The sequence below is a fragment of the Labeo rohita genome, chromosome 5 (genome assembly GCF_022985175.1).
Source record: "Labeo rohita strain BAU-BD-2019 chromosome 5, IGBB_LRoh.1.0, whole genome shotgun sequence".
NCBI classification, from domain to species: domain Eukaryota; kingdom Metazoa; phylum Chordata; class Actinopteri; order Cypriniformes; family Cyprinidae; genus Labeo; species Labeo rohita.
Genome location: NC_066873.1, coordinates 2,754,108 through 2,766,969, shown reverse-complemented (window position 1 = coordinate 2,766,969; position 12,862 = coordinate 2,754,108). Strand labels below are relative to the sequence as shown.

Genomic DNA, 12,862 nt, shown 5'->3' with positions numbered 1-12,862 from the left:
ACCCTGTATAGATGTAAAGCTTTTGAAGATTGTGTAATTCATTATAATCACTTTCTTATTTACAATGAATTACAATGTGAAATTCTAAGTCAGTTATTATCACTAAATGTTAATTTGACTACATCAAAGTCAAAATATTCAAATCCTTGGCCAGTTCTCACATTTGAATGAATTATAAATAATGTACATTGTTGTTGGATCAGGAGAGGAGGAATTAAGCAACATAAGACTGAAAGTCTTCCATACAGAGCTTGTTATATAGAGTATCGTGGTCCAGCGTTTTAAGTTCTGTCAAGAATCTGAAAAACCTGCTGCAAATCTCCAAGATCTCAAGAAAATCTGAAAAATGATTCTGTATGTTACTGCAGCAAAACATAGGAAATATTAAGATCAATTTAATTATAAGCCATCTACAAAAACTGACTTCCTGATGTCCAGTGTTTTTAAACAACAGAAAAAAAAGGTGAATGAATAATTTATAATTCAACACAATGAGAACTAATCAAGTTCAATACATTTAGATGATTAGGTTATTAGGTCACTTTTCACAATGAAGACAGCAAAAATGAAGCAAAACAAGAATAATAATGTAACAACTGATACAAATGATTAAACAAATGATGGGTTAAAACAAGTAAAAAAAAAATCAGCTTTGGTATGAGCTGGATGTTACACTTGCAGGGCAAAATAAAACAAACAAACACATGCGTGAGTCCTGCACAGTCATTTCATTCTAAGTTCTAGGTTTTGACATTTAAAATATAAAACTGCACTTTAAATTTTTAAAAATAAAGTTTTAAAAACTCTAATAAAATCTCAAAAAGTACTACAGTAAATCAGTAATGTTTTATCTTTTGAAGGTTTGCTTTTATAAGGTGCTTCAGATATTTGTAATAGTACAGAAAATATTCACCATCCAAATAAAACTCTACATTTTACTGAACTTGCTTTCATGTCTTTTGTCCTCAACTTACATTTCCGTCAATCAAAACCTGCCGTTACCTTCATACATTCAAACAAAACTTTCATTCAACTTGTTTTTGCAATTTTTTACTGCTCTGCAAATGTATGTTCATCTGTATAAATAGCCTATGTTTTATCAAAGCAGGAAGCAGAATGATACCATACCATGCCATATTTTACCATACTTCATCATTCATTTTTACCATCATCAAACTTAACCATAGAGATCTAAGCAACTTACAAAATTACATTCATTCACATCTCAAAGGAACAAGGTTAAATCAGCTGAGCCCAAGTCATAATTCATTTTGAGAGATGAAAGATGAGATGTTTTGTCATGTTTGATGTCTCATAACTAAACAGGAAAATAGCAACAAACAAGCTAAAAGCTGTCAGATACATTATGGTAATACACTGGGGATAAGCTTCCTTCATTTTCCATCATTTCTTCCTCCTCAACATCCTCCCATCTCACCTGCAGTCCAAGACGGACACGCTTGGTGACGGCAGTCTCAGGAAAACTGGCCTGCACCATGGGCACCAGTTTACTGCTGAGATAACCCCCTTCTGGGCCAATGAGATCATTCTCCTGCTGGATGCGAGAAACCACTGCAAAGTAGAGCGGGAAGTCGGTGGAGATGATCCGTCTGATCCTCTTCTTGCCAAGTTCCTCCTGACTCTCAAGGTCTAAAGTGCACAGTCAACAGAGAAAGATAATGAATGAACAACACTGCAAATGAATGTAACAAAATCTTCACAGCTGACCGGCAACACAGACATCAGAAACACTGTACAATTATACAAACATTGCAAAACCTGTGGTTGACAAAAAATGAAAATTTCCTAAAAATATACTCATCCTCGGGCCATCCAAGATGTACATGAGTTTCTGTATCAGGTTAGGAGAAACATAGCATTCCATCATTTGCTGACCAGTGGATCCTCTGCAGTGAATGGGTGCCGTCAGAATGAGAGTCATAACAAATTTGTTTCTTGCAAACATGCTTTTCTCTTCACAAGACATTAATTAATGGAATGGACTCATGTGGATTATTGTGATTTATCAGCTGTTTGAACTCTCATTCTGATGGCACCCATTCACTGCAGAGGATCCATTGGTGAGAAAGTGATAGAAAATAATAATTATTTGTAATCCCAATTAATTAGTATTTTATTATTTTAAATTATTGGAGCTTAAAATTAGAATTATACCGCTTTTAATTTATTTAGATTTTTTTTAATTACCCAGGCATGAGGATTCACATTACTGTAGTTTGTTTTTACAGTAAAGAGACTTCTCATTGAGAATAATGAGCATCTTTCACTTTCTTGATCTATAATTTAACAGTAAAAGTTACAGTAACACTTTAGGGAACAATTCTCACTATTAACTAGTTGCTTATTAGCATGCCTATTATTAACATATTGGCTGTTAATTAGTACTTATAAAACACTTATTCTGCATGACCATATTCTACATCCCTAATCCTATCCAATATCTGAATTTAACAACTATCTTACTAATAATTAATAAGCAGCACATTAAGAGTTTTTGGAGACAAAAGCTGTAGTTAATGGTTTTGTTAATACTGAGAACTGGACCTTAAAATAAAGTGTGACCAATGTTACAATATATATTCTGTAATCTGCCAATACGGCAAAAATTAGTGCACACCTTCATCCATGCCATTGAGGATGGTTTCCAGAACCTCGTCACCATAACGATTACGATGCTCCTTCCAGACTGATCCGTTCTCACTCCTCAAGACCACAAGTTCACGATCTCCCCTACCGAGTGCTGCGAAATGGGGAATCTCCACAATCACAGGCCTTTAGGAGCAATGAGAGTTCTGTTAGCCTGCAGTTTTGGTTTGACAAAAACTCTTGTTTTCTAGCAAAACTGGTTTCCTCACCCTAAGAACTGCATGCCAGCTGGACCAAGAGAGATGATGCGGCTGGCAAGACCTTCACCCTCCACCAGAGGAGGTGGTGTGGCAAGTTTCTGCGGCTTCACCAGGCGGCAGGTGATGCGTGTTGGAGCGGCACATGTGCGAGGAGGAATGATGACACGCAGGCCGTTATGTCTGCTGCCTCTCATCGAGCCGCCACGAGCATCCACCATGAAGCTCACCAGGAACCTGCACAGCCATAAGCACAAAGAGGATGCACAATTCATTCATGAAATTTCAATTTCATGCCAGAATGTGCACAATATTTCTGGTAGAGGCAGGAAACTAACCCGGTGTGGATGGGACTCGCTACAGGACTGACATTGTCTGACGTCTCTGTGGCCGGACTGCTGGGGATCAGCGAATCCTCATCGTACTCCTTGGGCAAAGGAAGTGGGGTGTGTTGCTGTATATGTGTGAATACAAATATTAACACACACACAAAAAAATACACATATACATAGAAGTCCATTATATGGAGAGGAATTCTGAAATGTTTTCCTCAAAAATAAATAAATAAAGAAATAAAATAAAATAACATAAATCTTTATGACTGAAGAAAGACATGAACATCTTAGATGACAAGGGGTTGAGCACATTATCTGTAAATTTTTCTTCTGAAAGTGAACTACTCCTTTAAGAAGTTATTTCTGATTTGAAGTTACTTTCATTTGTGTAACCCAATGTATCCATTTTAGTTACATTTTTAATACATAAATTTGAATAGATTAGTTAAAATAAAGTATTAAAGTGTACACAAAATATTCCACAAAAATGCAATATCATTATAAACACCTATAATCTATTATTAAAGTTACAATCACTTTCTTTTAAGAGTTATTAAAACCTATTTAAAAAAAAAAAAGATTAAATAATGATTACTAAAAAATAGATATAAAATCTGCACATGGCTAATAGCCCTCAAAAAGTATTTGGGTGGGAACATGGGTAAAATAATGCGTTCATATAGTAATCCCATTGTATGTCTAAAATTTTGCATATACACTACAAACTACACTCATATGGTACAAGTAGAAAATTGTATAGTTATGGTATTAAATGATAATCCAAGATAATTCAAAGAATTTGAAAGATATAGAGCTTCAAAGATATGGATCCATTTCATTTTAGGCGTCTGTAACTACTACATACTGCATACATACGTACACAAAACAAATGGTAGCACTTTATCCTACAGTCCTGTTCCACACTGTACGTTCTATGTTCTGTACTTATTATAGTGATTACAATAACTGGGAAATAACTAGGTACTAAACCCAAAACTACCCCTAAACCTAACCTTAACCCATGTAGACACCTTATATTACCCAGGCCTGTACTTTCCTAGGTAAGTAAGTAGATGGAAGTACACATACTGTAAAATAAAGTACACTACTGTTTGGGGTTGGTAAGATTTGTATAGTTTTTGTAAATGATTTACAAGTCTCTTACTCTTATCAAGGCTGCATTTATTTGATCAAACATACACTAAACACAGTATTACCGTGAAATATTACAATTTTAGTTAATGTTAAAGTTAATGTTTTATTGTAATATATTTTAGAATGTAATTTTATTGCTGTGATGCAATGCTGAATTTTCAGCATCATTACTTCAGTCTTGAGTGTCACATGATCCTCCAGAAATCATTCTAATATGCTGATTTGCTGCTCAAGAAACATTTTTGATTATTATCAATATTGAAAATAGTTGTGCTGCTTCATATTTTTGTGGAAATCGTGATGTCTTTTATGTATTTTTTTTAGTTTTCTTTGTATAAAAAGTTTAAAAAATGCATTTATTTGAAAAATAAATCCTCTGTGACATTATAAATCTCTTATAAATTTAGTGACCCCAAACTTTTAAAATTGTAAGATGAAAGTACATAGTAGTCAAATACACATGAAGTAGTGGGAGCTATGGTACTACCATGGTACACATTTACCTGGTCCATTTCATGTTCTTTCAGCATGACAGTTTCAGGAGACACACACGGGATCCTTGGAATAGCAGGGGAATGATTCCTAAGAAACACAAATGTTAAAAATAAGTCTGACACACATGAATCTGTAAATGGCAGTTCTCTGGTCCCACCATAACTCATCTCAATGGCCTTTCCTCAGTTTGGGCTCTGATCTGTTCTACTCAAACTAGTTTGAAACATTCTAAGTAACTTCTTTCATCAATATTCTTCTCTACTTTATACATATGTCTTCTTGTTAAATCTGATTCATCTTCAACATCATCACTGCAACTCTCCCTCGTACTCTAGAACATTCTTGGGGGACAGGAAATCCTCATCATGGTCCTTTATGTCCTCCATCTTCAAATACCTGGCACCCTCGTTCCCCAGCAGCTCCTCGCCTGCCGCAACGAGGGATATGAAGAAAAAGAAAGAGAAGACGACTTAGTGAAAGGGTGTTAAACATGCTGTCAGCAGGAAATGATTGCTGAGTGAAGATTGACTGGACAATATGAAGCTGCTGAGTGAGTGAAATATGTTATGACAGTAGCAAAGAAGTACCATGGTACTAACAAGGTTCTTTTTAAGTAACTGAGTACTATGTAAACACCATGGCAATCATTCAGTACCATGGTATATCAAAGTACAATGGTATAACCATCACTGTACCATGGTACTGCCACAATACTTTTTTTTAAAGGGGAAAGTAATGCAGCAATGTAATCTGATTATTATTCCCTGTAATGAAGTGAGATAACTTTCAGTAATCACTGTCAATACTTGGATTGCATTTATAATTTTAATAAACGATGACTCATTTAAAACTTAAACGTAACATTGAACAATAAAGAAAAAACCTGTAAACTTTTTGGTACACCTTTGATTGTCCATCTAGTAAAAGTTTTATAGAAATGAATTAACATGACGTGATTACTGTTCGAATGTCTTTTGTTACAACGTAGAAAAAGTAATTAGCATATTAACTAATTACTTTTTGCAGTAACTTCCCCAACACTGATTGCAAGTGAGTGAGCATGAAGAAAAGGGAAAGATTTGTGATGGACACACCGCAACAAAACATATCAAAGCAAATTCATGAGAAACCTTCTGTGTGTGTTTTTATATAATATTAAATTAACTACAATTCAGAGGCATGCGTGACCTTTAAAACACAATGCCTCCATAATATCACGCTGCTAAATGCATAGTCATACCTAAACTCAGCTTGTTTTCATAAAAAAATAAGAGATTAATCTTAATTGTGTCCATTAAGGTCTTTCTATGTCATCCTCTTGGGAAGTTGTCTTGCAAACAAACACATATAACTAATGGAGCAGAAAATGACTTTTTTTTTTTCACTTAATCAACAAACATGCAGTTCAAAAACAATAAGGTCAAGCAGGCTTCAATTGTACTTTAAAGCTAAATTAAAAGTCTTCCATATTGTACCTAGCACCTGTATGCAGTATGTTTGTGTATCTAGTATATAAACACACATGATAGATATATCATATATATGTATTGCATAGCAAATGTATATGCTCAATATATATACTGAATGATGAAACTTAAATTTTGCATTGGATTTGCACAAGGCAGCCATGTGATGCACATCCTTGTGAGTCTGGATGCATGTGAAACATTTTCAAGACATAATGCAAACACACCTTTAAACTCTGTAATTACACCAGGAGCTGAAATACCGTGCTGTTCATATTATGAAGCCTGTACATCACTGATCTTGCAAACTGTAATTCTTTAAGAAATTTATGACATATACAAGATTGCACAAGATAATAAATAAATAAATAAATATTTTTATAATATTGACCATGAACCACCACTTTTTGTTCCTGGCCCACTGAACTTTCAGTTTGCAAGTTTACATTTACACCACAGTGCATTACTGTATAAGTGTAACTAAATCTGTGCTGCTTCAGAAAAAATGAATAAGGAGATGTAGCAGGTTAGTGGGAGGGTTAAGTGTTTCGGAACAGTTAGATACCTTCAGGAATAAAAGCAGGCTTATCAACATCAATGCACACATGCTAATGACACATCCATCATAATTCTCAAAGTGCACCGGAGAATGACAATGTGTGTGTGTGTGTGTGTGTGTTTGTGTGTATGTGTGTGTGTGTGCTTTAGATGAAGTCACTGACAATGGCCACCGCACACAGAAGAAAGAGGGAAATTCATACCTAATGTTAGCTGTGCAATTCCTAGAAAAACCAAGAGCAGGTGCTCTTTAAATGCCCACTCATTTAAAGAACTTTAAATATTCTATGTTTCGTAATTCAAATGAAAATTATGCTAACAACTCTTAAACAGAGCAAGACATTAAACAGCGAGCTGCATGTACCTTCATCTTCAGACACATCCAAGATCTCGTCAACTGTCTCGGGGAAACTCATGCGATGTTTTTCTGTGGTGGTCTTAAAGGAAAATGTTCATTACAACACATGACGTTTGTACATATAGCCTTTATTTATTTATAGCATGAGATTAATTTTCTGAAAGCTGTAACTCACCATGGTGACCGTCTCTTCAGTGACCAGTTTGAGCACATCAATGACTGAGATGTATCCAAGGCGTTTCGCGATGGCAAGAGCTGACGTGCCATTCTGTAGGAGACAGAAATGTTTTTGTGTGCATTTCTCAACACCTGACATATTTTAAAATTATGGTAAGCTGTTAAAAGAGGCTGGGCTCTTACAGACGTAATTTCATTTGGTTGAGCGCCATGTTTCAGGAGAAGCGTCACGATGTCCGTATGGCCCTGCTGAGCAGCCTGATGTAGCGGCGTATATCCCATCTAACAGTCCCAAAAAGAGCATAGATTCACAGTCAGACCCCATATAAAAAGAAAAATCACAGATGAGATCTCTTTAAAATGTCAGTTTCCCTGCAAGCTGATTAAATGAAGAGCACATCAACCCTCTTGCTTCTCTTGCTCCATGTGTCTCCTCCAGAGTTTCAGATTTCAACATTGTCTTAAATTGTGTTCAAATATCAACAAATTGATCCTATTTTTATTTCAAGGAACAAAGCTTCAAGTTTTATAAAAGAAACAACTTACAAAACTGAACAAAGCAAAAGCAGTATTTCATTTACCCTGGTCTTGCAGTTGACGTTGGCCTGTTGCTGTAAGAGGAATTTAACCATCTTGATATTGCCATAATGACAAGCCACATGAAGTGGTGTGTAACCCATCTGAAGAGAAATCAACAAAGGCAATCATAGTTATCATTACCAAAACTAACTTGAATCATTATGCACAGTCTGTAGAAAAAAAAAAAAACAGCATACTGCATTGTAAGAAATGCAAGTTTTTACCCGTGTGGCAGCATAGACAGACGCCCCGTGTTTTACTAGTATATCAGCAATGCCAACATGCCCCTCCTGAGCCACGAGATGAAGAGGAGTCAGACCACTCTGAAAAGAGACAAGACATGCGCATCATTATATGGACATACAGCAAGATATAGCGTGCTATTTTTATTTCTTATGCATCTGTTGCAGTTATTTTATGATTATTTTAATTCATTATGTAAAGCACTTTGAATTACCACTGTAACAACAAATTAAAGAAGTCCACTTCCAAAACAAAGATTCACATATAATTTACTCACCTCCTTGTCATCCAAGATGTTCATGGCTTTCTTTCTTCAGTCGTAAAGAAATTATGTTTTTTGAGTTAAACACTTCAGGATTTTTCTCCATATAATGGACTGATATGGTGCCCTGATTTTGAACTTCCAAAATGTAGTTTAAATGCGGCTTCAAACGATCACAAATGCGGTTGTAAATGATCCCAGCTGAGGAAGAAGGGTCTTATTTAGCGAAATTATCGGTTATTTTCATTAAAAAAAAATACAATTTAAAGACTTTTTGACCTCAAACACTCGTTAGGGTTAGGGTATGTCGAAAACTTCAATCGTATTTTCTCCCTCAACTTCAAAAATCATTTCAAAATCATCCTACATCACTGCAGAAGTACCGACACAGTGTTTACAAAGTGAACATGCAAAGAAGATCAAACACCCTTAACAAAAAAGGTAAAACAGCGATATAGGGCGATTTTGAAGTTGAGGGAGAACATGAGATGGGAGTTTTTCAACATAACCTTACTGTCATGAACCAGAAAAAAGACAGTCTGGGCAGAGCAAGGCAAGATGAGCGTTTGACATTAAAAAGTATATAAATTGTATTATTTTTATGAAAATAACTGATCGTTTTGCTAGATAAGACCCTTCTTCCGCTGCTGGGATCATTTACAAATGCATTTGGGATCATTTGAAGCTGCATTTAAACTGCATTTTGGAAGTTCAAAATCGGGGGGGCACCATATCAGTCCATTATATGGAGAAAAATGCTGAAATGTTTTCCTCAAAAAACACAATTTCTTTACGACTGAAGAAAGAAAGACATGAACATCTTGGATGACAGGGGGGTGAGTACATTATCTGTGAATCTTTGTTTTGGAAGTGGACTTAACAGCTCGTGCTTACTATGGGGTTAGGGTTATATTAGGGATTGGTTTAGGGTTAGTTGCATGTAATTATGCATAATTTACTGTTATTACTATATTAAGTATATGCAACTTGCAACAATGACACTGTAAAAGAAATTGTTATCCAGCATTACCTAATCTTTGTTTAATATTAAATTGTACAACATTATGTCTTTTTTTTTATTACCAACAGCAGCAACTTAAGCTATATCATTTTCCCTTTCATTTATCAGTGAGCATTGCATGAATCACTCCACATCAGCTTGGATTTATTTTGTGGTAAAGATGTGGTGACTGCCCATTTTACACTTTCTGAGAGAAAAAAAAAGGAACTGATATGTACACTTACAATAATATGCACCTTTAAGGTACTAATATGCACCCTTTAGGGATAAACAAGGTACAAAAGTGTACTTTTATGTCTGAGAGATTACCTTACTTAGTACATCAAGCTCTTTTCAAGATCTCAAATGATCAAGTAAAAACCTGAATCCTCATTATATCACTCATTTAACATATTTTTGCTGTCATGCAAACGCTGATACTCAAGGAACTGTACATTTGCCTTGTTTTTGCTCTTTTTATGACTGAAATTCCTTTTGGAAGGCGGAAAACTTTGCTTAAAAAAGGATGTAAAAACTGAAGTACAGTAATCGTACCTTATTGCCTAGATTTACATTGGCCTGCTTTGAGATAAGCAGCAACACCATGTCCGGTTGGCCCTCTTGGGAGGCTAGGTGTAACGGTGTGACCCCTTGCAATGACTCAGCATTGGCAGAAGCTCCATGCTGCAGTAAACTGCTCGCTACCTCCACCTGGTTCTGTTTGGAAGCAATGTGGAGCGGAGTATAGCCATTCTGAGGAGGAAAGAAAAAGAGCAATGGGTTATTGCGCTTCATGACTGGAACAACAGTTCAAAATAACGATTATAACTGAGAGTGTTTCAGTGTGTTAAGCAGGGTGATAAATAGTGTCATACCCGTGCAGAACTGTGTGGTGAGCCTCCTTTGCTGAGCAAAAGATTGACCACGTCAAGGTTGTTATGATGAACGGCCACGTGCAATGGTGTGAGTCCAACCTATAGAGGAGAAGGTAGCTCACTTCACTATCATCAATAATACTAAATAAAAACGCAACAGATACAAATTCTAAAACAATACTACCCTTATAAAATATTGTTTAAGTTTCAAAAGTATATTTAAAAAAAATGTATTTGCAGATAATATTATTAATCAAATAAAAGGCCACTTAAGTGTACACTTTTATGACTGTTTATTAACACACTTAAATAGAATTTTAAAAATGCACTTTGCCATTTTAAGGTAAGTTTTCATAATCTTTCATAATCTTTTTGAAAGCTTTCTGCTTTAAAGAAGTACACTCATTTTGATGTTTTGGCTAACATACTAAAGCACATGTAAAGCACTGATTACAATTTTAACTCTGCTGTGTTATTTAATATTGCATTAATATATTTTAAATGTACTAAATTGCAACTTCATTGCAAATGTATAATTACAAGTATTTAAAACTATACTAGCATTTAATATTTGTAATATTTTTAGTATGTGTATTTTTATAATTTTATACTATAAATTTGATTTATTTATATACATAAAAATTTTTATTATACATTTTATACAAATATAATACATTTTTATATTTTATAACTATATTTTGCAAAAAAATTACTATATGTATCTGAATATTTTTAACATACATTTGTTATATTTAACATATAATAATATACTATTAATAATATAATAGTATTATTTAATACATACTACTTTCAACAAATATGACAAAGTATATTTTAGTTACAATAAATGTTTGTCAGTACAATCAGCAGTATACTTTAACTATATTTCAAAGACAACAGAAGTAATTGTGAAATTGCATATAAAGATGTACGTAAGCAGTTTAAAAAACACCCAGCTGAACAAAAGTTCAGCTAACTGCACGTAATATACATTTCAACTAATGCAATTAACAGTAAGCGTCATTACTCATTTTGCTCGTAAGTATATTATTTCCATAATAATTACTTCTTCACAAGGATAGTGATAGATTGTTTTGACATTTTAAGATCACCAGTTTTAAAATCAACTAACTGCCATGGACAAGGATAGAAGTAACGTTTTTAAGTAAGTATAGTAATATGTTAAACTGTAATTAGATTATAGTTACTGACTTTATTTCAATGACTTGGTTGTGTCTGTTTTCAATAATGTCAATACACAAGCTATTTTGGTTAACCATCTATTTTGGTTCACCATCTAATCACATCAGACAGAACAACATTCTGTAAACACATATAAATGCAATACGTGCATGGGTGCAGCTGATTCATACTTTGCCTGCAGCATTTGGGTTGGCTCCTCTCTCTAGAAGCAGGACTGCTACATCCACCTTCCCGTATTTGGCTGCTACATGAAGCGGAGTGAAGCCTTTCTGCATGGCACCAATCAAACAGCATTGAAGATTCAAGAGAGTTTTACACAATTAACAATTTTAATACAGCAGGCTGGCGATCTTGGTTTGGAGCACCACTGGCACTACCTTGGTCATTTTGGTGAGCTGGGCGTTCATGTCCAGTAGGATGCTGGCAGTTTGTGTGTGTCCCTCACGGGAAGCGATGTGCAGTGGAGTGTGTCCTGCTGTTGTGGTGGAGTTGGGATTGGCCTTGTGCTCCAACAGCAGCTTCACCATCTCGTTGTGGCCCATGCGGGCGGCACAGTGTAGCGGCGTCTGGTCATCCTGATGGAAGTGAAAAAATAGTCTTTTTTAACAAATAGTACACTAAAAAAGATACTTTGTACTATCTTAAAAAAACTGTTACAAACAAATTCTTCTTGTTTTATTATTATTATTATTATTATTATTATTATTATAATCCCAAAGACAAAAAATTCATACAAATTACAATATATGGTCTTTTATTTATTATAAAGAGCATATATCATACTTAATATATTTTCTTTAGACATAAGCCAAAATGTTACTAAAATATTACTTAATTTAGATCAACATAATGGTTTTTGGCTTTTTACAACATAATTTCACCATAAACTAATGCAAAATAAGCTACAATATGACAGTAGAATATAAAATATCAAAGCTCTGCCTTTTTAAATAGTGCATCATATGTTCTGTTTGTACTGGCAAAATAAATAAATAAACATACATACATGAAATGATCATTAATAATTAGCAAAAAAAAAAAAAAAAAAAAAAAAAAAAAACATCACTCCTGTGTCAAGTGAAAATACTATTTTAATAATCATAAAAATGTACTATGTAAGTATTAACTATTTAAATGTTCTGTGGGGAGTTTTTTTTTTTATTACACTATTATAAAAATGCACTTTGCATAAATTATATGGTCATTTCACAATTGTATTACTTCAACAATATTTTTTTCTCTCATTTTGCTTTAAGGTTTCCTTAAACCCAATTTAAGCAAAGTAAAATAAA

General features: G+C 34.3%; 1 protein-coding gene across 1 annotated transcript in view; it reads right to left on the bottom strand.

Annotated features, from left to right (window-relative positions):
- Positions 1-12,862, bottom strand: part of ank1a (ankyrin 1, erythrocytic a) — a 140,518-nt gene that overhangs the window by 53,412 nt on the left and 74,244 nt on the right. Inside the window, exons 15-30 of the mRNA XM_051109689.1 lie at positions 11,948-12,145; positions 11,741-11,839; positions 10,368-10,466; positions 10,048-10,245; positions 8,212-8,310; positions 7,990-8,088; positions 7,592-7,690; positions 7,407-7,499; positions 7,238-7,310; positions 7,077-7,097; positions 5,180-5,276; positions 4,858-4,936; positions 3,203-3,318; positions 2,877-3,101; positions 2,639-2,793; positions 1,439-1,650 (exon numbers count right to left, since the gene is read on the bottom strand). Of these exons, the coding sequence (XP_050965646.1) occupies positions 1,439-1,650; positions 2,639-2,793; positions 2,877-3,101; positions 3,203-3,318; positions 4,858-4,936; positions 5,180-5,276; positions 7,077-7,097; positions 7,238-7,310; positions 7,407-7,499; positions 7,592-7,690; positions 7,990-8,088; positions 8,212-8,310; positions 10,048-10,245; positions 10,368-10,466; positions 11,741-11,839; positions 11,948-12,145 (1,962 nt within the window). The remainder of the gene's footprint in view (positions 1-1,438; positions 1,651-2,638; positions 2,794-2,876; positions 3,102-3,202; positions 3,319-4,857; positions 4,937-5,179; positions 5,277-7,076; positions 7,098-7,237; positions 7,311-7,406; positions 7,500-7,591; positions 7,691-7,989; positions 8,089-8,211; positions 8,311-10,047; positions 10,246-10,367; positions 10,467-11,740; positions 11,840-11,947; positions 12,146-12,862) is intronic.